Source organism: Loxodonta africana, chromosome 24 (genome assembly GCF_030014295.1).
Source record: "Loxodonta africana isolate mLoxAfr1 chromosome 24, mLoxAfr1.hap2, whole genome shotgun sequence".
Taxonomy (NCBI): Eukaryota; Metazoa; Chordata; class Mammalia; order Proboscidea; family Elephantidae; genus Loxodonta; species Loxodonta africana.
The window spans coordinates 24959609-24982773 of NC_087365.1; the positions used below are offsets into that span (position 1 = coordinate 24959609).

A 23165-nucleotide genomic window follows, 5' to 3' on the forward strand; every position below is an offset into this window, starting at 1 on the left:
TCTTTAAAGACATTATCAGTTAAGTCATACTGCAGTACGGTGGGTCTTAGTCCTAATCCTTTCTGAGCGGTGTCTTATAAAAGGGATGAAGAGACACAAAGAGAGTCACGTAGGGGGAAGGGAGAGGCTATGTGACAATGGAGGCGGATGCAAAGGAACACCAAGGACTTCTATGGCTCTCTCTCAGTTATCACAAACTAGGGTGACTCTTGGTTATCACAAACTAGGACAGAGCCACACAGTAATTCCTCTCTCAAACCCTTCAGAAGCAATCGACACAGCCAATACCCTAATTTGGGCTTCCAGCCTCCAGAACTATGAGAAAATAAACTTCTGTTCCTTAAAGCCACCTATTTGTGGTATTTTGTTAGGACAGCACTAGAAAACTAAGACATGGGCCTTCAACAAAAATCATTTTCTTTAAGAAAACTTTCAGTCCTGCAATGATTCTGCTCTCCTCTTCCTCTCTCTGTCATGCTATCCCACATGGCAAGGCAGCCCTTTATGTCACAGGAGTAGAGCCAATTTCCCACAATAAATACATGCCCTGTTATTTTAATCAACTTTTTATTCTATAATCTCCTAGAACTCAACCAATCCCTTTCCCTTTTGACTTTGAATATAAATTCTAGGAAAAAATCCAACTGCTTTGCTCAGCACTCAGCTGTTAGTCATCTGACCCTGCCCATGATGGTGGGAAGGCTGAGGGAGAAGCATTGTGGACTGGGATTTCTTAATGAAAACCCTAAGCCCATTTGTGAGGACCCAGGAAAATAAGAAACAAAACCAAGAGTCACCTAACGACATAACCTGGGGTCACAGTTTAATCAAACAGTTAGAGTAATAACAGTGGGCTGCTGCTGAGAGATGAGAAGCCTCGTATGTTCCAAGGCAGAAATGTTTTAAGAAGCCTAGACTCCCCATTGATTGCAGAATACGACACCTGGCATTTAAAACCAGTCCTGCAGGAAAAAATGGAAGTAAAACTAAAGTAGCATGCAAATGGCACTTACAATCATCATTAAAACCATTGGTCCCAGGTAAATGATGATGAAGAAAAATGCAATCATGGCCAAAGTCAGGATGCCTCTTACCCACCAGTTCTTCCATCTACGTTAGAGAGTAGGGAAAGGAGAAAACACCAGTTAGGAGTGCAGAAAGAAACAAAGCACAAGCCCTAGAGGGGTGGAATTAGAGAGCCCTGAAGTTCAATTCTTTCCAGAAGCACCTCCTTTGCCTTGACAGAGGGACTAGCCATATGCTGGCAGGAGCGGGGCCACTAATGCCATCACCTCACCCACAACCAAACTCAGCAGATGCCCTGAGGCCTGTAGAAAAATACATCCAGCTTCCGTCTTAATGAAGGGATCAGGCAAAGCACTCATGGCGAACGGGTGCCCTCTGCTTCTGTATCCATTTGCATGGCTTCTACTGCCATCTCTATCTGAAGAAAACACTATGAATATTTTCTCTGCAGCAGAATCCTACATTGCACTGCTCCTGCATTGTTGGGGTGATGATATTAAATTATATAATAATAAAAAACAGCTAGCCCAAATTTGTGTCAGCAACTTTTAAGAAGGACTTTACACACACCAATTCATTCAATCCTTAGAATAACTAGCTTTTACGGATGAGGAAATCGAGGCAGACAGGTCCTACAGCTGGAATTTGAATCCAGGGGTCTGGTTCCAGAATCCATGCCCTTAACCACTGCACAATACAGCCTTCCAATGGGATAACTGGGCAGCACACATATTAACACTTTTAGATAATGTTTTGGGTCTTATTATTGGTGTTTTTAATCTACCCACATAGCTGGTGTTTGAAGGATGAGATTCTGAAGGGTCAAAAGTTTTAATCCTAGATTCACTGAAGTTGAGATTTTTTCAATTTCTTCCTGGAGAATTTAAGGAATTGTTCACAATGGATAAGTGTAGGAGAGGGGAAATTAAACTTGGAACCAGAATTGTGGGCTCCACAGTGACAAGAAGCCTACTCGTTAGTTACAAACTCCGAGGACGTGCTGTGTCAGCCACTACCCCCCACCCCCACCCTTGTCCATGCTTTTCCTCCTTTTTGGATTGTACCCCCAGGCCTAGAGCATCCTTCAAGGGCTAGATCCCTCCAGGCTGGGTGGCTCCTCTCCTCCTGGTCGTCCCCTGCACTCATTGTCATGTTGAGCACTGGATCACACTCAGTTCTGCCCCAGTGCTCCACAAAAAGTAGGCCCTGGGCAGAGGCAGGGGAGACCAAGGTCAAGGCAAGTGGGCCAGCCTTTCCTACACACTTCAACAGAAGTAGCTCTATGAGGGCTTTGGGGCCTCCACGGCACTAGGATGTGATGTGAGGCCCCAAAAAGCAACTGTGTCATTAAGCTAGGCTACCTTGAAGACAAGTTGGAAAGGGCCCTGTTGAGGACCTCCGGGGTATCATCTGCAGAGGTTGGCAGGGGAGCAGGTTCCACTCGACTCTCACTGTCCGATGCAGTCTCTCCATCAACCTTTGCTTCAGACTCCAACTCCTACATGGCAGACACACAGAAAAGGGAAGTTCAGAAATGCTGAGTAGAATATTGAGGAGTGTATGCCTGTCATGAGAGATCTGTGGGGAAAGACCACAAAAGGCCTGAGGACCCCAGCAAAGTCAGTCCACAGGAACAGATTGGAGCAGCACCAATCCTAACACTGCTCTGACATGTGCCAAGGTGGCTGCATCTCCTGGAACAGAGGTGTTTACCTGCATGGAGAGACAGTCTCCTGCATTAACAATCCCCTTGTCTTACATGGGTGTGGGGAAGGGATAGGTCCAGAGGACAGAGAATTGTGCTCTTTGTATCCAAAGACTGAAGGAGACTGTGCCTGGATTTCACCGGGCCCGCATTCCTGACTCTGCCCTTGGTGCAGGTGCCCCCAGGTTTACTTCCTACATGGATTTGGCTGTGGGCAACCAGGAAGGCCCATCCATCTCATGAAAACCCCTCTCCACCAACACTTAATATCACCCCTGGCTGCGTCCTAGTCCACCACCCCAAAGGTTCTGAAACAGGCAACGCCTCAAGGATCACTCCTCCCCAGGTAGATGGAATTAAGACCAAGGCATTAAGAACACGTTTGCATTTTCTGTTAACTTTACACCCACACCCCATCACAACCATCAGCAAGATGAGGCAATGGGGTTGAGATTAGAGGACTCCCTGAGACAACTGTCCTGAGATACTCCTGAAACCTTGAAACTAGCCCTTGAGGTCATCTTTTAGCTAAATAACAGACTGGCTCAAAAGATAAAGAATATCACCCATGAATACTATGCTCCTTTAAAAAAAAAAAAAATCACCTATATGAGACCAAATGGTCAACAATTAACTTAAAACAAAGATAAGAATGTAAGGGGGCAGAGAAACTAGATTAATGGAAAGAGAACATCATCAATGTCACCCAACAATTTTCCATTCAAATTTGTATAGAAATTGTTGAATGGAAACCTAAAGCACTGTGTAAACCTACACCAAAAACATAATAGAATATTATTTTTAAAAAGATGAGGTAATGATGCTGTGTGACTATCTATCTAGCTCCGACCCCTAAACTGTGGTGCTTCAAATGCAAGCATCTGGACCCCCACCAGGCTGCCCCCAGATGCTCTGCGGGAGGATGTAGGAGCCACAGGGACTGGGCTGGAGCAGAAGCAGGTGAGAAGGCATGCAGGCACACAAGTGCGTACAATAAGGTTATTTTTAACTGATCCTTCCTGTGGTCAAGGAGATTCTCAGAGGCTGCAGACTCCCCCAGGCAGGGCAAAGGCCGGTACCGAGCGGGGGAGAGTTCCTGCAGGCAGGGGGCAAGGAGCTCCAGCTCTTTACCGGGAGGTTTTGTGGACCTTCCAGACCCTTTTATGAACCATTTGCTGGTACTGTGCCCTGCAAATACCATCATATCGGGCTTCTCTTCCTCCTTGCTAGGAAGGAGGTGAAGTGAAGGGAGGTACACTGAGGCAGAAAGTAGTAAAAGGAGGTGAAGAATTGTTATAAAGACATTGTGAGTTGTTATTACCAAGACAACAGATCAGCTGAGATGATGAACAACTAAGAAAGAAAGCAAAAATCCTGAGGAAACAAGCCTGGAAGAGATGAACTTTGGAGGTTTTATCTCAAGTAACTTCAGGGTCCCTAGGCTTCACTCCAGGCCCACTGAATACGCACCTTAGAGCCCTGTACATGGAGCCCTGTACCTGGAGGCACTCTCTGAACAGGAGACAACCTACACAGACGACCACTCTCCCACAAGCTAAAACAGGGCCAAACGAGGCTGACAGGGCAAATCCCTGTTAGAAGGGAAAGGGCATAGCCCCGAGAGGGCTGACAAGTCTGCCAGCTCTCTGGTACCCAGCCCCCCAGGGGTAGATGTCTCAAAAGAGCAGGCCAAGGAAACAGGCTGGAGTTTTCTGGCTCCTCCCCACCTCACGGGAGGAATGGCTTCTTACGGTTGGTTAGGTAAGGGAAGCTGAGTGCCAGCGGCAGCTTCATAATGGACTCAGAAGGAGGCCAGGACTTGGAGCCCAAGTTCTCGCCCAGAAGAAAAGAGGTATATGCTGGACCAAGCCCTGGAGGCACCAAGCATGTTCACTGGTTTGCTCGTTGGGGGATGGCAGGCAAGGCAGGTGTCAAGGAAAGCTTTCTGCAGAAGGCGGCAGCAGCCAGCCAAGGAAAGCAGTGCCCTGGTCCCAGCTCCATTCCCTGGTCTTCACAGGGGGAAAGAACTGCTGGTCTTGGAGGTAACTGGGGTGATCAACTGCCACATCAATGAACAGCTAAGAAAACTGTAAAGTGACTACATAATAACAGGTGCTGGAGAAACATTTCCCTGCTGCAGCCACACCCCAAATTTCAGTGACCCTCTTCCTTCCACAACAGAAGCTGAGCAGAGCAGGCCCTCTCAGAGTCTACCTAAAGCAACACTTATCCTCCCACAGCCATTTCCCATGGGGTTGTGGTGCTGGTAAGAACAGGAAACAACAGTGCTGCTTTCAGGGGGGACTTCCCTCAGCAGAAGCAGGAGAGGGCAGAGCCTTCCCTCAGCAGAAGCAGGAAAGGACAGCAAGGGAGGGGCAGAGGCAGCCGCAGGCAGACGGGGGTCCTTGTGGTCAAGATTTGGCTTTTCCCAGAAAGGGTTCTAGCATTTGTAGAACTAATTTTCACCCTTATTCTCTACTTGGAAAACTCTGTTGTTTGGCTCCTACCCTATGCTCTCCGCTTCCTCTTAATTCTCAGGATTTCCTTGGCTTTAAAAAGCATACTGGGCAACAACCTTCTGAGACTCCCTTTCAGTCATCAGTTGGTCCCAGGGGCCCACCCTTCTACTTCAAAATTTCTCAAGACTCCGTGGTGACACCCACAAGTGGTGATGGTCAGAGCTTAACCAAAAAAAGTATGGCTGGAGCCAGAGCTGGACAGAGCCCATGGCAGTGTGCCAACCCACCTGGGAAGCCTGGGTTCCAGGAATATGGGAGCTACCCCACCCTACACCCTATTTTTTAATCAGATGCCAACTCAGGTTTGTACCCTGCTGAAGAAAATATACTAATAATCTGTTCCTGTTTGCCTAAGAGGGGGTAAAAACTTGGGAATGGAAGTAAGTGGTGCCATCCCACTAGTCTTTCTTCTTAAAGGAAAACTTTTTTTTTTTAATTAATTTTTATTAAGCTTCAAGTGAACATTTACCATTCCAATCAGTCTGTCACATGTAGGTTTACATACATCTTACTCCCTTCTCCCACTTGCTCTCCCCCTATTGAGTCTGCCCTTTCAGTCTCTCGTTTCGTGCCAATTTTGCCATCTTCCCTCTCTCTCTATCTTCCCATCCCCCCTCCAGTCAAGAGTTGCCAACACACTCTCCAGTGTCCACCTGATTTAATTAGCTCACGCTTCATCAGCATCTCTCTCCCCCCCTCTGACCAGTCCTTTTCATGCCTGATGATTTGTCTTCGGGGATGGTTCCTGTCTTAAAGGAAAACTTTTAAAAGGTAGTGATCAATGCAATGGCTGGTTACATCTCCGAAAACTCTGTCCTTGCCACTGGCACTAGAAATTTAGACATTACACTGAAATTCTTTAAGTTTCACTTACTGAGTGGCTGTGTAATTTATACAAATTATTTTCTGCACTGTTTTATATGCAAATTACAAGCCTTCTTCTGGAGGAAAGCCTGGCCTTTCTACTAAATACCGTGCCCACCATCTTTTCAATCAAGCCCCGTGGAAGCTGCCAGGACAATCAACTCCTCCACTTACAGACTCGTCCCCTAGAGTGAAGCTACCGGAGACAGGTTTATCTTTAATAAGAGCGCCAGGAGCTCCCGTGTCCCTCTCACTGAAAAAGACAAGTAGGTTTTCATCTGAGTTCCCACTGGGGGAACAGATAAATAAATACACACATATATTATGGACTGACACAGTGGCTGCAACAATGGGTTCAAACACAGCAATGATTGTGAAAATGGTGCAAGTCCTGGCAATGTCTTCTTCTGTTATACATGAGGTACATTGTTGTTAGGTGCTAACTTAACGGCACCTAACAACGATATTATATATATATAGTGTTTGGAATTAAAAAGAAAATAAAAGCATGTCTAGCTCTTTCTAATGCTAACCCCATTTGACAAGTTCAATTGTCTGAACAAGTGAGAAACAGGGCCATCACCCCTGGTTACTCCTCCCTCAACCCCTAGGCCTAGCCATCACCCAGTCTTTTAATGCTACCTCCAAAACAGCTTTCAGCACCATCCACTCGTTCCCGTCATCTCTGTAACTCCCTCGATTCCGGCCAACATCATCCATTCTCTGGGTAACCACCATAGCCGACCTGGCTACTTTGCTTCCAGCTTTGAGTCCATCCCCAGTACATCAACAGGAACTTCCCCAGAAAGAAAATCTGATCATGTCACTTCCCATCCTGAACCCCTGCCATGGCTCCCCAATGTCCACGGGGACACTAAAATGGCTAACAAGCCCCTTTGGGATGTGGGTCTTGTCTAAGCTTCCAGCCTTGTTTCTCGTAACCACACTAAACAGGATGTACTTTCTCACCTTTAGGATTTTGCTCACGCTGTTCATGCCTAGAAGTCTCTTCCCTGAAATCCGCCTCTCCTCTGGCTAATTCTAATTTATCCTTCAGCTCCCTGCAAAGAGATACCTGTCTCTCCAAGACTTCCTCAACTGCCTGTATGTCCCAGTGGTGCTCATCCTTCGCCAGCAGTGCTCCCCTCTAGTCCATAATCTGTGAGGACAGGAGCCATGTTGACTTCCTCACCACTGTATCCCCAGCACCCGGCACGGCACCTACCTACAGTGTAGAAAAGACAGTAAATAAGTCTCACTGTATCTGCATAAGCAGCCACAGCCAGCCATCCAGAAAGAAACCAGGCTTTACTTAGATTAACAGATCCAGATCACAGCTGTCTATGCAAAGCTTAGTTCAGCAACTCAACATTTTTTGCGCTCTTACTAGCACTATATGAGGCATTATAGGGTTGTGGCCAATTGTTCCAATATCCATACTCCTTTCTTAGACACTGTAATTATAAGGCTCTGATTTTTAGCTGAGGTTAGAATAAAGACTGTATTTTCTAATTCTGGTCAATGAGACGTTAACAGAAGTGGTACATGCAATTCTACCATTCTTCCTTTATGATTCCTCAAATATGGACAGGCTAGTTGGAGCTCCAGCAACCACCTCAGACCATGAGGTGAAAGCCATCTATTAAGAATGACCAAACAACAAGATAAAAGAAGTAGACCATGAGCTCCAAATTATCTACAGAGGACGACCAAGCAGCAACAGAAAAGGAGTATAGATCTGCTTACTACATGAAAGAGAAAAAAGTTTCTATCTTGGCAAGCCACTGCGGCTATTCTGGGTTTCTTGCCACTTGGGGCCACACGTGTCCTAATTAATACAAAGGGATTCAAAAAAGTACAGGCTTCGTGGCAAAGGTATGGCTGAGAAAAACCAGAAAAGAAAGAGGAAGCCTGCCTGAAGCTCAGCTTTTAGGAATGCCAGGCTAGATTTCTATTTCAAACAGATACCACTGTACTGGGTACGACCTCCACACAACTGCAGACCTTACACGTTAAGCGAAGAATTTGACAAGGTATAAACAGGCATCTTTCTTTCTCCCAACACTCTCTCCCACCTTCCGCATCAAAGCCTCCCTATGAAGTAAAAGCATCCGTTTGCTAAAAGAACAAAGCGTACAACTATAATCTGAAACAGTTGCAGGGAGTATCAACCATCATCGCAAGCCACTATTTAACTCAGGACCCAGACTACAGAGGAGGAAAAATCATCCCAGGCCCTGGGAAGGCTCCTCCCACAGTTCTGTTCTGATGACATCACATTTTTTTCCAGGGTTAGGAAAAAGCCACCGAAAATCAGAAGCCCTGCTGGAGTCCAGCAAGTCTTATCATCAGTTCCCTAGTGAGGCATCTCTGCTTAGCATTTAAGGGAAAATGAGTCTTCAGCCTTACCAAGGGAAGAAGTGAGTGTGTTTAGTTTCCCCTTTATTAGAATAAGGCTCTTTCAAGGAAGAGAGTATTGCAAATATTGCCAAAAGATCTAATGAGATGGGAAAGAAAAGCTTATCTGCAATTTCGAAACTGGGCTCAGATGTGCTCCCTAGACCTCTGCTGTGGAGCTCCACATCTGATGAGCCTGTAAATCATAAATCACCATCCATTACCTGCCCCAGCATCACCTATCTCACAGCAGTGCTTACTACCAAGATCACTAGACAAGGTAAGTGGACACAAGAGCCTATGTCCCCAGTGTTTCATGCCCCAGCCTCTCCTACCCTGCATTTGGAATATTATATTGACACCTTTTTGGTATGCCTGGTTTGTAACTGATAGTCATGGAAACAGCCAATCAAATGGAATTTAACATTCTTCCCTTGAAAAAAATGAAATTAGCAGTGTTGTCAATCACAAAATTGTCATATTAGCTGCAGAAGAAACTTACGGAAACAACTCGAAATAGTTTTCCTTTGTTGATAAATCACAGAAACTCCCTAGGAAAAGATGAAATACAAAAAAATGAGAAAGCCAGCTAAGAAACGCAGTTCCTGGGTGGAGAGAATGGTTAAGTACTTGGCTGGTAACCAAAAGGTTGGTGGTTCGAGTCCACACGGAGGTCACTCAGAAGAAAGACCTGGCAATCTACTTCCTAAAGTTCACAGCCAGCCACTGAAAACTGTACGGAGCACAGTTCCTACTCTGACACACATGGGGTGCCCGTGAGTTGGAATCGACTTGACAGCGACTGGTTTGGCTTGGCTTTAATGACCAAATACGGGGCAATTTGAGCAGTAAAAAATATACTAAAACTAACTTAAACACAAATATATGAAAACCTGTAAGTTCACAATGATAACTGTAAAAAACCACAGGGGCCACCTTTGGAGGCTGCTATGCAACCAAATCAATTTTTGAGAACTGATAAAGGTGAACAGCAAGTGTTTACCATACCTTTCCTTACAATAGCTACAATAATGTTAAATTATTCTACTTTGTGTTTGAAAGTTCCTTTAATAAAAAGTTTAAAAAAAAAAAGAATTTCTTTCAAATCAAGTGCCCTCAGGAGAGCAAAGAATGTAGCTGCCACAGAATGAAAAGGAACAGTTTTCAATTCTTGTCCTTGGAGTTTATCAAAGTCTTTCTCTCCAACAGATAAAGAAATGCCTGGCTGGAGAAAGATGTGGCAGTCTCCTTTACAGCCCAGGAAACCCTATGAGTGAGAAGCGACTGGGCAGCAGTGTGTGGTCAGCTGAATAGCAAGTGACTTTCAGATGCCAGTATTTCAGCAGAGAAAAGTCAATGTGGCTTCAGTGTGATGTCCCAGGTCCTGGGACCTAAACTGAATCTAAAATTTCAAATACATTAAGTAAATTACACCTCCATAATGATGACAAATGGGATGGTCACCATCTTACCACATCTCTTGCCAATATCAGACCTAGTTAACTGTTTCCTACTTGAAACATTCTTCTCTCAGCTTCCAGGGTACCACACTTTTGAGGTTCTCGTTCTACCTGTCTGCTCTCTCTCAGACTTCTGTGCACTCTATTTTCCTTCTACCTAACCTTTAAATGTTGAACTGGCTCTGGGTTCAATTCTGGACCAATACACTCTCTCCCTAAGCATTATCATCAGACAACTGTATTATCACCCAGTCTGTCCCTTCGCTTTAATCACCAATTCCACACCAAAGTCCCAACATTTATACCTCCAACCCCAACCTCTCCTCCAGTGTCTCCCCTAGCACCAGACCCATATATCCAACTACTTAGTGACATCTCCACCAGAAGGTCTTCAAAAAAGGCATCTTGAATGTATACAAAGAGAACTTCTGACATTGTCCCCAAAACTGTTGATCTTGAAGTCTTGCCTAGCTGATAGGACCACAATCTCTATCTCTGTATGTCACATAAGACAGAAACCTGGAATCACACTTAATTTTTCTCACCCCATCTTCCTCTGGGTACTGGATTCTGCAGTTGGCTCCCTCCCAAAATCCATTCCACTTCTCTTTCATGGTGTGTTAATAGCCTATACAGGTTAATTATTTTAATTCCATTCCCTTTGCCATAGTGACTGGCTCCGTCTGGAAGAGGTATTTAAACCCAGCCTAAGCCAGCAGGCACCTTGACTGCGTTGGAGCTGGCACTTGACCTAAATGGTACAATCACATTAGAGCACTAGAATCTTGTTAGATGGCTGTAGGGACAACAACCTGCTCTCTCCCCTCATCAGGCTGAGAGAAAGAGGGAACAGATGGGGCAGGGTAGCTCCAGGTGCTTGTACTGGCCTGTAACTCTACCGACACCTGGAAGGCAGAGAGGAGTGACAACAGAGCCTGGTTTGACCTGTAACAGACGATGGCATGTATCTGTTCCACGTACATTTTCTGCCCCTGGAGGTTCATTGGCAGGTATTTGAGCCACTTTAGTACATTCTGGCATCATGGCGGATACTGGTGCAACCGCCTAAAAAACAAGGAAGTTGGTCGGTGCCACTTTTAAGTGTTGAGAGCCATTTGTATGAGGGGATGCTTTCTGGAGGAGTGACTGTATTAAACTTTTATGACTTTTGGCTTCTGTACAGCAAGATAAGGCTTGCAAGTATGTTTACTATTCCCTTTGTGTTACTGGGAAGGTACAGTTACCAGCATTCAGAAATAGTCAAGTAAATGAGTTATTTTTGGGGTGAAAAGTTTGTGATGCACTTCCTAGGCCATGGTACTGATATGTACCACGTGTGTGATGTTTCACGAACACGGGACCAATATAGCCTGCTTGCATTAGTCACCTCCCCAATGACATCTTTCATAAAGTGCTCGCCTCCCTGATGGCATCTTTTATGAAGTGCTTGCCTCCCTGAAAATAGTTTGTGATACACTTCTTGGGCCACGGGACTGATATGTACCGGACTGATATGTACCATGTGTGTGTGATGTACTTTCATGAAACATGGGATTGATATGGCCTGCTTGCAATTGACATCCTGTTTTTTCAAATAATAAAAAACTACCAACAATGATTCAGCATCCATTCCATTAGTTAAAAAAATAACCTGGCGTCACAAAAAAAATTCCAAAAAAATAATAATTCATCCTTTAAAGGGTTAAGCCAAAGAGCTGAATGAACTATTATTATTACTTCCAACTGAAAAACAATCAATCCAAATCCTGTTGGGTCTTCAGCCAAGACATGTCTCAGACATCTGTCCTTTCTATCACGTTATCACTAGGCTCATCCAGCCACCATCACCTCTCGTCTACAGGAGCCTACCTCCACTCCACTCCACTCCACTTGCTCTCCTCACAAATAGCCAGTGATCTTCTGACATGTATACCGGTACACGCATCGCCCCCATTTAAAACCCTTTAACGACCTCTCGCTGGCTAAGGATGAATTATCAGATTGCAGCCTATTTTTCCCTCCTCTTCCCTACACACTAGTGACCTCCAGAGACGACAGAACTTCAGCCATGATGGTTTCCTGCTGTCTCTCAACACACTGAGCTCACTCCTGACTTGGCCTCTGCACTTACTCCCAAATCTTCTCTTGGCTCAATTAGTCACATCACTCCATCTCTGGCCAAATGGCCCCTCCTCAAGGCTTTTCTGAACACTCTATTTAAAATAATGGCCCAACGCCACTTCTATCATTATCCCCTTAAAACGTTTTCGTTTCTTTATAGTGCTTGCCATTACCTAAAATTTATTATCAATATCAACCTTGAAGGAGGGCGCTAGGGGAATGGCCGGACTCCACCCTCATCTGGTCTTGGTAAACATTTTTCTTTAAGTAATACTTGTCCTTAAAGAAAACTTGGATATGCATCCCACTATTCGATTACCCAAAATAATTAACATTCTGTACATTTCATTCTAGCCTTTTTCCCAATGTGTAGTTTCCCCTCTCTCAGGGCAAGGCGATAACATATTTGTAATCACATTTTACACCCAGTTCCTGCTTTGCTTTCTATTAACCTTGCTCATCAATGGCTTACATGAAACAATGACAAAACATGCAGGTGACACAAAACTTAGAAAGGTAAATACACCAGAAATAAGAAAAAAAAAAAAACACTTAAAAATGTCAGTGTGCTAGAAAGATGGGCCAACTCTACAAACATGAGACAGCAATTAACACAAGGTTTTAAGTGCCAGTGCAGAAGCACAACTTAAGGCAGCTATAGCTTAGTAGTAACATATTCACACAAAGACTTAAGGATTTTAGTTGACAAGATACACAGAGTTCACAGTTCAAATGACAAAAAAGGCAAGTGTAACCTTAAACTGTATTAACACAAGAATAGTACTGCTCTAGCGCTGGTCAGGCCTTACCCAGGGGCCAAACATGTTCAATAGAGGTTTAAACAGTAAGGAGACGCAGACAGAATACCACCATAACAGAAACAGGAAGAAACCAGAGAGGCTGAGTCTGAGACATTTGGGGAAAGAACAAACCTCACCATGGTGCTAAAGAAATGGAAACATGCTTTCTATCCCTAACCAGGGAAAAGTATTAGGCAAATTACGGTAAATCAACTTGCTTTGCAGCTATAAACAAGATAACTATAAACACCATGTAGCTACACGAAAAAAGCAGAATATAAAACTATGTCTATACTAGGTTTTAGCTACATAAAGCAAGAAAACAGTTGACATATGGGTCAGTTACCTATCTATTGCCTCTTAGACAGGATCCTTGATGACACTGCTGGGCTTAGATCACCCAGGCCCATTCCACCTCTAGGCTTTGTCAGTGTTGAACTTTCTGCAAAAGCGGAAATGTTCTATGTCTGCACTGTGCCATATGGGAGTCACTAGCTACAAGGAGCCCTGATGGTGAAACGGTTAAGCGCCCGGCTGCTCACTGAAAGATTAGCAGTTTGAACCCACTCAGTGGATCTGCAGGACAAAGGCCTGCCAATTCATTCCCATAAAAAGTACAGCCTAGAAAACCTTTTGGGGAAGTTCTGCTCTGTCACATGGGGGGTTGTTTTGAGCTGAAATCAACAGCATCCAACAACAGCAGTAGCTACATGTAGCTACTGAACAATGAAAATGTGGCTAAGGAGACTAAGGAACTGAATTTTTATTTTATTTACTTTTAATTAAATTTAAACTAAATTGCCACAGATGGCTAGTGGCTACCACAGTGGACAGCGCAGCAAGTATAGCAGTTGCACCTACCTCAACCAACAGCTGGGGAGAAAAAAGTTCAAGTGCCCCAGAGCTCTTGTTCCTCCACATGTGTGAAGTGGGGACTAGAACCACTTGGCACATGCTTTGGAAAAGGGAGGCCTCCAACCTCACTGCTCATAGGCAGCTCTAAGACAAGCAGGGAGAAGCAGAAACACCTACACACTTCCTCAGCACCTGAGACTCACGGCACCCTGGATGAAACACATCTGCCAGCATAGACAACATTGTGCCCATGCTGCAGAAGTAAAAATCAAGGCTCCCAAAGGGCAAATAGTTTGTCGAAGGCCTTCTGAACAGTGTCCAGGACGCAAGCCACAAACCATCTTCTGCTTCCTAGTTTGACAGTGGAACCCTGACATCAACTGCTATCTCCATGTAACCCCAACATATAAAGCAAATAAAAGCAATATTTTGTTAATATATAATGAATTTTACTAGTAAAAGATCTTATTTAAGTTCAAATTTATCACCCACCATCAAGACACAAGGAGCCCTGGTGACACAGTGGTTAAGGGCTTGGCTGCTAACCAAAAAACTGGCAGTTCAAATCCACTAGTTACTCCTTGGAAACCCTATGGGGCGGTTCTACTCTGTCCTATAAGGTCACTATGAGTCGGAACTGACTTGATGGCAATGTGTTTGGGTTTTATACCTATAAATATGATCCTGTTTGGAAATGGGGGTTTTCTTTAGTAATGTTAAATTCATAAACCCTCAAAGATGGGGAGAACAATACTAGTGAGGAGTGGGCTTCCTGGATCAAGTAGACACGTGAGACTATGTGTGCAGCCCCTGTCTGGAAGCAAGATGTGAAGGCCGAGGGGGCCAGAGGCTGGCTGAACGGACACAAATACAGAGTGGAGAGAAGGAGTGTGCTGTCTCATTAGGGGGAGAGCAACTAGGAGTATATAGCAAGGTGTATATAAGGTTTTGTATGAAAGACTCGATTTGTACACTTTCACTTAAAGCATAATAAAAATAAAAGATGGGGAGAACAAGAATAGCAACAATTTTTTTTTAGGAAGCTGGAAAATAGATGGTTAAATGGAAATTGATCAGAGAAAGCTGAACCGTAAGCCAAGGATGGGGAAATTGAGGACCAAATTTGAATTTTCCAAAGACTCTGGAACTGGCAGTAAAATAAAGGATTGAGTGAAAACTGTTTGATAAGCAGTCAGGCCCCTTGATTTTGTTTTGTTTTGTTTTGTTAAGGTGAAAAGTTTCAGAGCAACTTAGTTTCCCATTTGACAATTTATACACAGCTTGTTTTGTGACACTGGTTGCAAACCCCTGCATGTGTCAGCACTCTCCTTGGATTCCCATGTCCATTTCCCTAGGTTTCCTGCCCCCATGGGCCTTCTGAACTTTGCTTTGGGGCAAATGCTGCCCTTTCGGTCTTGTATAGTTGACTGTTCTGAGGTATACATTCCTCAGTGGTGTTATTACTGTCCATTTCATAGGCCTGTCTATTGTACAGCTATAATATGATCTCCAGGAGTGATTTCAGTTCCAAGTTTGAAGCGTGTCTAAGGGCTATAGTCCCGGGGGTTCCACCAGTTTCTGTCAGACCAGTAAGTCTGGTCTTATTTATGAGTTTGGATTTTGTTCTACATTTCTCTCCCACTCTGTCCATGACCTACTATTGCGGTCCTGGTCAGAGTGGTTGGTATATATTCCCTTTTCTTTTCACCCCTGTAAAGAAAGTTTTCCATTCCTAGGTATATACTCAAGAGAATTAAAAAAAAAAAATATGTTCACCCGAAAACCTGCACACCTGTGTACACAGTAGCATTATTCACATTAGCCAAAAAACAGAAACAGCCCAAACATCCACCAACTAATGAATGGGTAAATGAAATGTGGCATATCCCTACAATGGAACGTGGCATACCCCTACAATGGAACGTGGCATATCCCTACAATGGAATGTGATCGGGTCATAAGAAAGGAATAACGAACTGACACGCGCTACAACATGGATGAACTTTGACAACACGCTAAGTGAAAGAAGCCAGACACAAAGGACAACATATTTTACGTTTCCATTTACATGAAATGTCCAAATAGGAAACCTAGAGAGACAGAAAGCAGACTGGGTAGGAGGAATGGCGAGTGACTGCTTCACGGGTAGGTGTTTCTTCCTTGCGTACTGACATGGTCTAGAATTAGACAGTGGTGACAGCTGCACAACACTGAGAATGCACTGAAAGGCACTGAGCTGTACACTTTAAAAATGGCTGACACGGTGAATTCTATGCTAAACTTTACCTCAATAGAACAAAAAACGGACCACAGGTTCATTCTCTGGAAAGGTCTCTGGATTGGAAGACACCAAGCAGAGCTGAAGGCAAAGCTTCCATATTGAAAACAGAGATTAAGTGGGTTTATGCATGTGAATGCTGTCTTAGTTACCCAGTGCTGCTGTAACAGAAATACCACAAGTGGATGGCTTTCAAAAACAGAAGTTTATTCTGACAGTTTAGGAGGCCAGAAGTCTAAATTCAGGGTGCCAGCTCCAGGGGAAAGCTTTCTCTCTCTGTCAGCTCTGGGGAAACGTCCTTGTCATCAATCTTCCCCTGGTCCAGGAGTTTCTCAGCGCAGGGACCCCAGGCCCAAAGGGTGCACATGCTCCTGGCTCTTCTTGCTTGGTGGTAATGAGGTCTCTCTCCTCTCTGCTCGATTCTCTCTTTCATATCTCAAAAGGGACTGACTCAAAACATAACTGACCCTGTAGATTGAGTCCTGCCTCATTAACATAACTGTCTCTAATCCTGCCTCATTAGCATCATAAGTTAGGATTTACAACACATAGGATAATCACATCAGATCACAAAATGGTGGACAACCACACAGTACTTGGAATCATGGCCTAGTCATGTTGACATGCATTTTGGGGGGATACAATTCAATCCATAAAAAATGCCAAGACCCTAGCCCTCTTCTCCCACACAACACCCAGAACCCTGGAGGCTTTGTCTGAGTCCCCTAGGCAGAAAACTGGAAGGCTCTTCTCAAGGGAATCTGACAAGCCCCAGAGGAAAGACTGAAAGCTAGCTGGTGCTCCCTAAAGCGGTCTAGCCTATATCACCCAAGAGGGAAGGACTTTTCAGTCTTTGACTTTTAATCCTGAGCAGACAACCAAGGAGTACCAGATCTCTCAGAATACCCCCTAACATAGAAGAGACAAAAGCAGACAGATAAAAGCAAAATACTGCTTGGAGAAAATAGTTTATGCAGGGAGAAAAAAAGTTAAGAAAAAAGGCATTATCCTCAGAGAGATGAAAGATGTCACATCCATAAAAGATTACTGAGATGTATTAAAAAAGAAACTAAAACTAGAAACCATGTGCATTAGCATCACTTTTCCTCTGGCAGCTTACCAACAGTCTGTAAATCAGACCACTGAAGTAGTTTTCTGCTGTTTATGCGTTTCACAAAGGAAGATTTCTTATACATGCCTACATGAACATCATACAAAAAAAGCAAAGAGAAAAAAACAATAGTTATACTTTTAAATTGTTGAATTGTAAAAACTTAACATGATCTCGCTTCGAATGAATTTATCAAAAATGTTGGAGCGCCCAAGAGAAAGAAAAGGCCACATAAACCAGAGGCTCCATCAGCCCGAGACCAGAAGAACTAGATGGTGCCCAGCTACCACCAATGACTGGCCTGACAGGGAACACAACAGAGAATCCCTGATGGAACAGGAGAAAAGTGGGATGCAGACCTCAGATTCTAGTAAAAAGACCAGGCTTAATGGTCTGACTGAGACTAGAGGGACCTCAGAGGTCATGGCCCCTGGACTCTCTGTTAACCAAAACTAAAACCATTCTTGAAGCTAACTCTTCAGACAAAGATTAGACTGGACTATAAGACATAAAACAATACTGGTGAGGAGTGTGCTGCTTAGCTCAAGTAGACACATGAGACTATGTGGGCAGCTCCTGCCTGGCGGCGAGATGAAAAAGCAGAGGGGACAGGAGCTGGCTGAGTGAACACCAGAAATACAGAGTAGAAAGAAGGGGTGTGCTGTCACATTGTAGGGAGACCAGTCAGGGTCACATAACAATGTGTGTATAAGTTTTTGTATGAGAAACTGACTTGAATTGTAAACTCTTACTTAAAGCACAATTTAAAAAAAAAGAATGTTACAGAGCTTTTTCTACCCAGTTTCGTTTCCCCTTTTGTGATAACAGTCCCTACTTTTGCCTTTGGATCACCACCCCTCCCCTACTCCAGGTATTAGCACATAATTTAGACCTGGTTAGTAGAGCTCCCTTGTCACAGGACCCAATCAGGGAGATTCTCTGTACTTCTGCAGCCACCAGAAGGAGAAATGATCTTCTAGTGGCCTTTTACCTGCTGGCAGACATCTGGACTTTCACCTGCTTGCTACCATTTGAAGCCTAGAAACGAAGCCAACGTGAAAGAGCGCCAAGAGATGGAGAGAGGCCAAGGCTTGGTGACATCTGAGCCCCTGAATTAAACCAGTTCCAAACCCAGGAATTCCCTTGGTCTTTTAAGTTGCATGAGTCAATGAACTCGCTTTTTCATTTTAAGCAAGTTTGAGTGACTTCCTGCATTTAAAACCAAAACAATCTTAGTTTTCTTTCTCTCCATTCATATTTTTTCTCTGTTCTTCCTCCTCACATTTCCTAAATGTCAGTACTTGCCAAGGTTGTATTGCAACACTGGACCCTCAGTGAGCTGATCCAATGCCATCCAACCTCTTGTATGGTCGTATCCTCCACACACTAGTCATGTTCTCTCCCCCAACCACCTGACCTACATTTCAACCTGCCAGCAAGACACATCAATGTCCAACGAGGACCTCAAACTCAATAGGTCCAAAAAGGTACCAATCACCTTCTTTCCCACTCAAACTAACTCTTCCTCCTGCTTTTCTTTAAGACCCCAATGTATCTGAGGTAGAACTGTACTCCATGAAAAACACTGATCTTCATCACTGTCCCCAAATCCACCTCATCAGTTCTCACACTGGGCGGAGCCTGTCACTACAAGGTCTTTCCTTACCAAACTCTTCTTTCCATTCTCAGTGTTGGTAGCCTTGCTGGAGTCTGTTTCAACCTTTCCCTACTACACTGGTCTCCTAATTGGTTTCTCCCCTAACTCCTCCCTTCTGTAGCTTATTCTCCACATACTACCAGATTAATCTTCAGAACACAAAGTGCTAATTATACCATTCCTCCACTCTTCTTTTCCTAGTGGATTAAAAACAAACTGCCTCCCATCCAGGGTCCTCCACAATTCATGCCAATCTATCCCTCACATGCACACACCACCTGCTCTAGCCAAATGCAACTTCTCTTTGTTCCTGATTACATCCCACCCCTCACTCCTCTCCCATTTGCTCCCAGCCTCTTCTTCTCTCTGCTCATCCTTCAAGTCCCACCTAATAAGCCACTAAGACTCTTCCAGAAAAGTATTTCCTGATTCCCATCCTTCTCACCAACTTTATCCCTCTCCTGATAAAGTTCCCACAGCATGTTACATCTACTTCCTCATACCATTTATTAGGGTTTACATTCATGTTAAGAGGGCATTTCCCATAACCTAATTTAGATTGCAAGCTCATCTAAAGTAGGGACTGCCCAACTCATCTTTGTTTACCTTGACAGCTCAAGGTCTGGAATCTGGTAAAAGCTCAATGAGTATTTTTCAAAATTAATCAGATTTATCAACCTTTAAAAAAAAAAAAAAATTTTTTTTTTTTCCTACAAAGCTAGTATACCGGTTTGCCAGCATCTGTTCAGGGGAGGCAACCCTACCAGTGGGCTCTGACTCATGGTGATCCTGGATCTATGTTATGCAAATGCAACTAATGACTAAAAGCACCGCTGCAATTTCAACCCTTCCAAACAGTAAAAATGGATTCAGAAAAAAGCCCCTAGGGACACCCATAATATCAAGGTGGTAATGAGCTGTATTTCCTGCCAGCAGCTAATGTGTTGCCAGGGTTAATGAATGAATAAGCAGAGAGAGTGAAACCTTTTAGCATCCTTGGTTCAACTCTGCCTTACAGAACGTATAGGTCCTGTACATTTCTACTAGTTTCCCCTGAATAATGGAAAACGTTCCAGGCAGAGTCAGAACACATCTCTGCATGGAGCTAACTGGACTATATACTGGAAGGCACCTTCCAATACTAACACTTCAAAAATGCTATCCTCATATTAAGAAACACCCTGCTTTATTCTTCATGACATTATTTAATAATAAAAAATAAAAAACCTGTTGCCATCAAGTTGATTCCAACTCACAGCGACCCTATATGACACAGCAGAACTGCCCCACAGGGTTTCCAAGGAGCAGCTGGTGGATTCAAACGGCCAACCTTTTGGACAGCTGCCGAGCTCTTCACCACTGCGCCATCAGGGCTCCCATAACATCATTACCACCTGAAATTACTGCACATTTGTCTGTCTGTCTCCCCCAGTGGAACATGAACTCCATGGTGGAAGGGACTTTGTTTATTCACTGCTATGTCTCTACAGCCTACGACACTGCCTGGCACATAAGAGGCCCTCAGTAATTGTTTCTTACTTCTCAGTAAATGGAAGAGAGGGAAGGAGGGAGGGAAGAAGACAGGTTAAGGAATAACTAAGAAGTCACCCACTTTTGAGTTTGTAGGTTAAAATGGCAGGAGTACATTTAATCCTGTTATACATGGGATCGCCACAAGCTGGAGCCAACTCAACGGCAACTAACAAGTGACATCACATAGCTAACCATTTTGCTCAAAATGTCCCCATCTCACTGACCATGTTTACATGATTTGCTGACTGGTAAGTGGAAGGAATCTGAAACTCTAAAAAGAAGAATGTCATAGGATGAACCATTAAACATCCAGGAGAACAGGGGTGGGTAGTAGAATGAGAAGGATATCTCAAGCAGCTGCTGACTCCTCTCCTCCAGCATTCTTGCAAAAAAGGAAATGTCTGCCTTTTGCAGCTTGGGCTTCCAGAGCTGAGCACCTCGCCAAGCTGGTTGCTGCTCCCAGCAAACACAGAGAGATGACCCGAGCAGGCACGAATGCAACTCTGACTCCCACCTAATCTTCACTACTGTGAACAGGCCAGCTGTTGCCTCTGCCCAACTGTGACTCCCACCTAATCTTCACTACTGTGAACAGGCCAGCTGTTGCCTCTGCCCAACTTGGTCTCGGCTGAGGGTTAAGTCTGATAAATAGAATACACTCTAACCCTTCAGTTATCCACACAGTAGGGGAAGGGAGCTGTGCACGCCCCACCCAAGTCGTTCATCACACCTGCGGGCCATCTACACCCCTGCAGAGTTTCCACTTATTCTATTAGGGGGAAGCCAGAGGATGAACGCCATGAAGCCCTCAAAGCCCAAAGTCTCCAAAGCAACGAGCAGGTATGTTGTTGCTGTTGTTGGGTGCTGTCAAGTTGGTTCTGACTCACAGTGACCTCTGTGACAAAGTAGAACTTCGGGTTTTCTTGGCCGTAATCTTTACGGAAGCAGATCGCCAGGTCTTTCTCCCAGAGTGACTGGGTGGGTTCAAAGCACCAATCTTTTGATCAGCAACTGGGCTCTTAACCATGGGCAGATATATACAACTCATATTCATAAAAGCATACAAACAAAAAGGATTTTCGGTATTTAAGAATGGCAATATCGGGAATTCACTAAAGCTAATTAATAATGAATCTCAATCCTGTAAACAAAAGAGGAAGTGATAAAGTAGATATAAAAACAAAAAGGCTATAGCTGACTTTCCAAAGAAGCAAGTCACTCCTTATCTCAGGGAGAAGTGTACCTCAAATGCTCAGAAGGGGGACCGGTACTAGCCGTGTGGTCTTGGGAGAACTCATGTCACCTTCTGGGTCTCAGCTTTTTCATCTGTAAAAGAGAAACAATTCCTATCTCAACGGCTACTGGGAAGATAAAATAAGATGAGGCCATGTTTTCCAAACCCTGGGTAGAGACCTACCGGGTCTTGAAATCAATTCAATGGGTCACACTAGCAAAAAATAAATTATGGTGGCAGACATCAGGCTAGTGGCTACCCTTGAGAGAGGTCAGTGACTGAAGAGAGCTCGAGGGAGCCTTTCTGGGACCTGGTGACACTCCATTTCTTGACCTGGGTGCTGGTTACAGGGGCGTGCTCACTTTGAAAAAAGTCATCCCACTGTATAACAAGGATATGTGCACATTTCTGCAAATACATTAGACTTGAATAAAAAGTAAACTGAATAAAGTGAAAACAGAAACCTTCTGCATGTATCACAGGTAGTAAGAGTAAGCACTATCTCATGAAACCTGTGTTTTAGAGCAATACACACATGCAAGCTTGCATTCGGTCACAGCGTAAAAACGTATTTATTCCTGAGTATCAAGATCATTAAAAGCTGAAAGGCCCTGCCTGAGGCAATGCAAATACTATAAACTAAAACACCATACAAATGCTGATTTTATAAGAGAATGGAGGGGAAGTGGGGAGATGAGACACAGCATTGTTGCCGTTTTGTAGATGACAAACTAGAACTATGAGCTGAAAAACCTAGCACCTACACAGTGTAAACACACTCTACATGGCATGTTTTCCTGTTACTCCATTTACGTTTTGAGACTTTTGCGATGCTGTATTAAAATTCTGCATCACACCAAAATATGCTAATTTAGAAGCTTCTTTCATCCCTCCATAATCCTCAACAAGGGGAAGAAAATCAACCAATAAAGCAAACCTTCTGCTTGAAGACTAACTCATACTCCACTTCGAAGACTTTCTAAACTAATGATGCAACCAAAGAACACCAAGACAAACAGGAAATGCCCTCTTTAACAAGAGCCACAGCGCATGGTATCAATAAAAAGGCTGCAGTTTCTGCCCTCTCCCCAAAAAAGAATCAAAAAGACTTCCTCGTGGCTCACAAAATAAGAAATATCACCCATAAGTACTGTACTCCTTTAAAAAAAAATACCTATGGGAGACCAAACGGTCGGTCAGTAATTACTTTAAAACAAAGATGAGGATGTAAGGGGACAGGGAAACTAGATTAATGGAAATGGAACAACCAGAACAGAAATAATGAGAATGTTCACACATTGTGAAGACTGTAACCAATGTCACTGAACAATCTGTACAGAAATTGTTGAATGAGAGCCCAAACTGCTGTGAAAATCTTCACCATAAACACAATATTAAAAAAAAAAAAAAAAGTACAGAATGTCACCTTGAGTACTCTGTGCTCTTTTAAAAAATTATCTATATGAGGCCAAATGGAAAACAGTTACTATAAAGCATAGGTGAGAAGTTTGGCGGCAGTGAGACTAAGTCAAGGGGAGTAAAAAACTAGAACAGAAATAATAAGAATGCTGACACAATGTGAAGAATCTAACCAATGTCACTGAA

General features: G+C 43.9%; 1 protein-coding gene across 4 annotated transcripts in view; it reads right to left on the bottom strand.

Annotated features, from left to right (window-relative positions):
• The window catches only part of CDS2 (CDP-diacylglycerol synthase 2), a 68785-nt gene that overhangs the window by 15482 nt on the left and 30138 nt on the right, over positions 1 to 23165 (bottom strand). The window contains exons 1-3 of one of the 4 annotated variants that reach the window (XM_064275805.1): positions 21570 to 21634; positions 2388 to 2524; positions 1014 to 1110 (exon numbers count right to left, since the gene is read on the bottom strand). In XM_064275805.1, coding sequence (XP_064131875.1) covers positions 1014 to 1070 — 57 coding nt within the window. In that variant the 5' untranslated portion in view covers positions 1071 to 1110; positions 2388 to 2524; positions 21570 to 21634. Of the gene's footprint in view, positions 1 to 1013; positions 1111 to 2387; positions 2525 to 7189; positions 7317 to 9013; positions 9032 to 21569; positions 21635 to 23165 lie in introns of those variants that run through there. The other 3 variants (XM_064275806.1, XM_023550035.2, XM_010591538.3) reach the window with 3 other exon arrangements.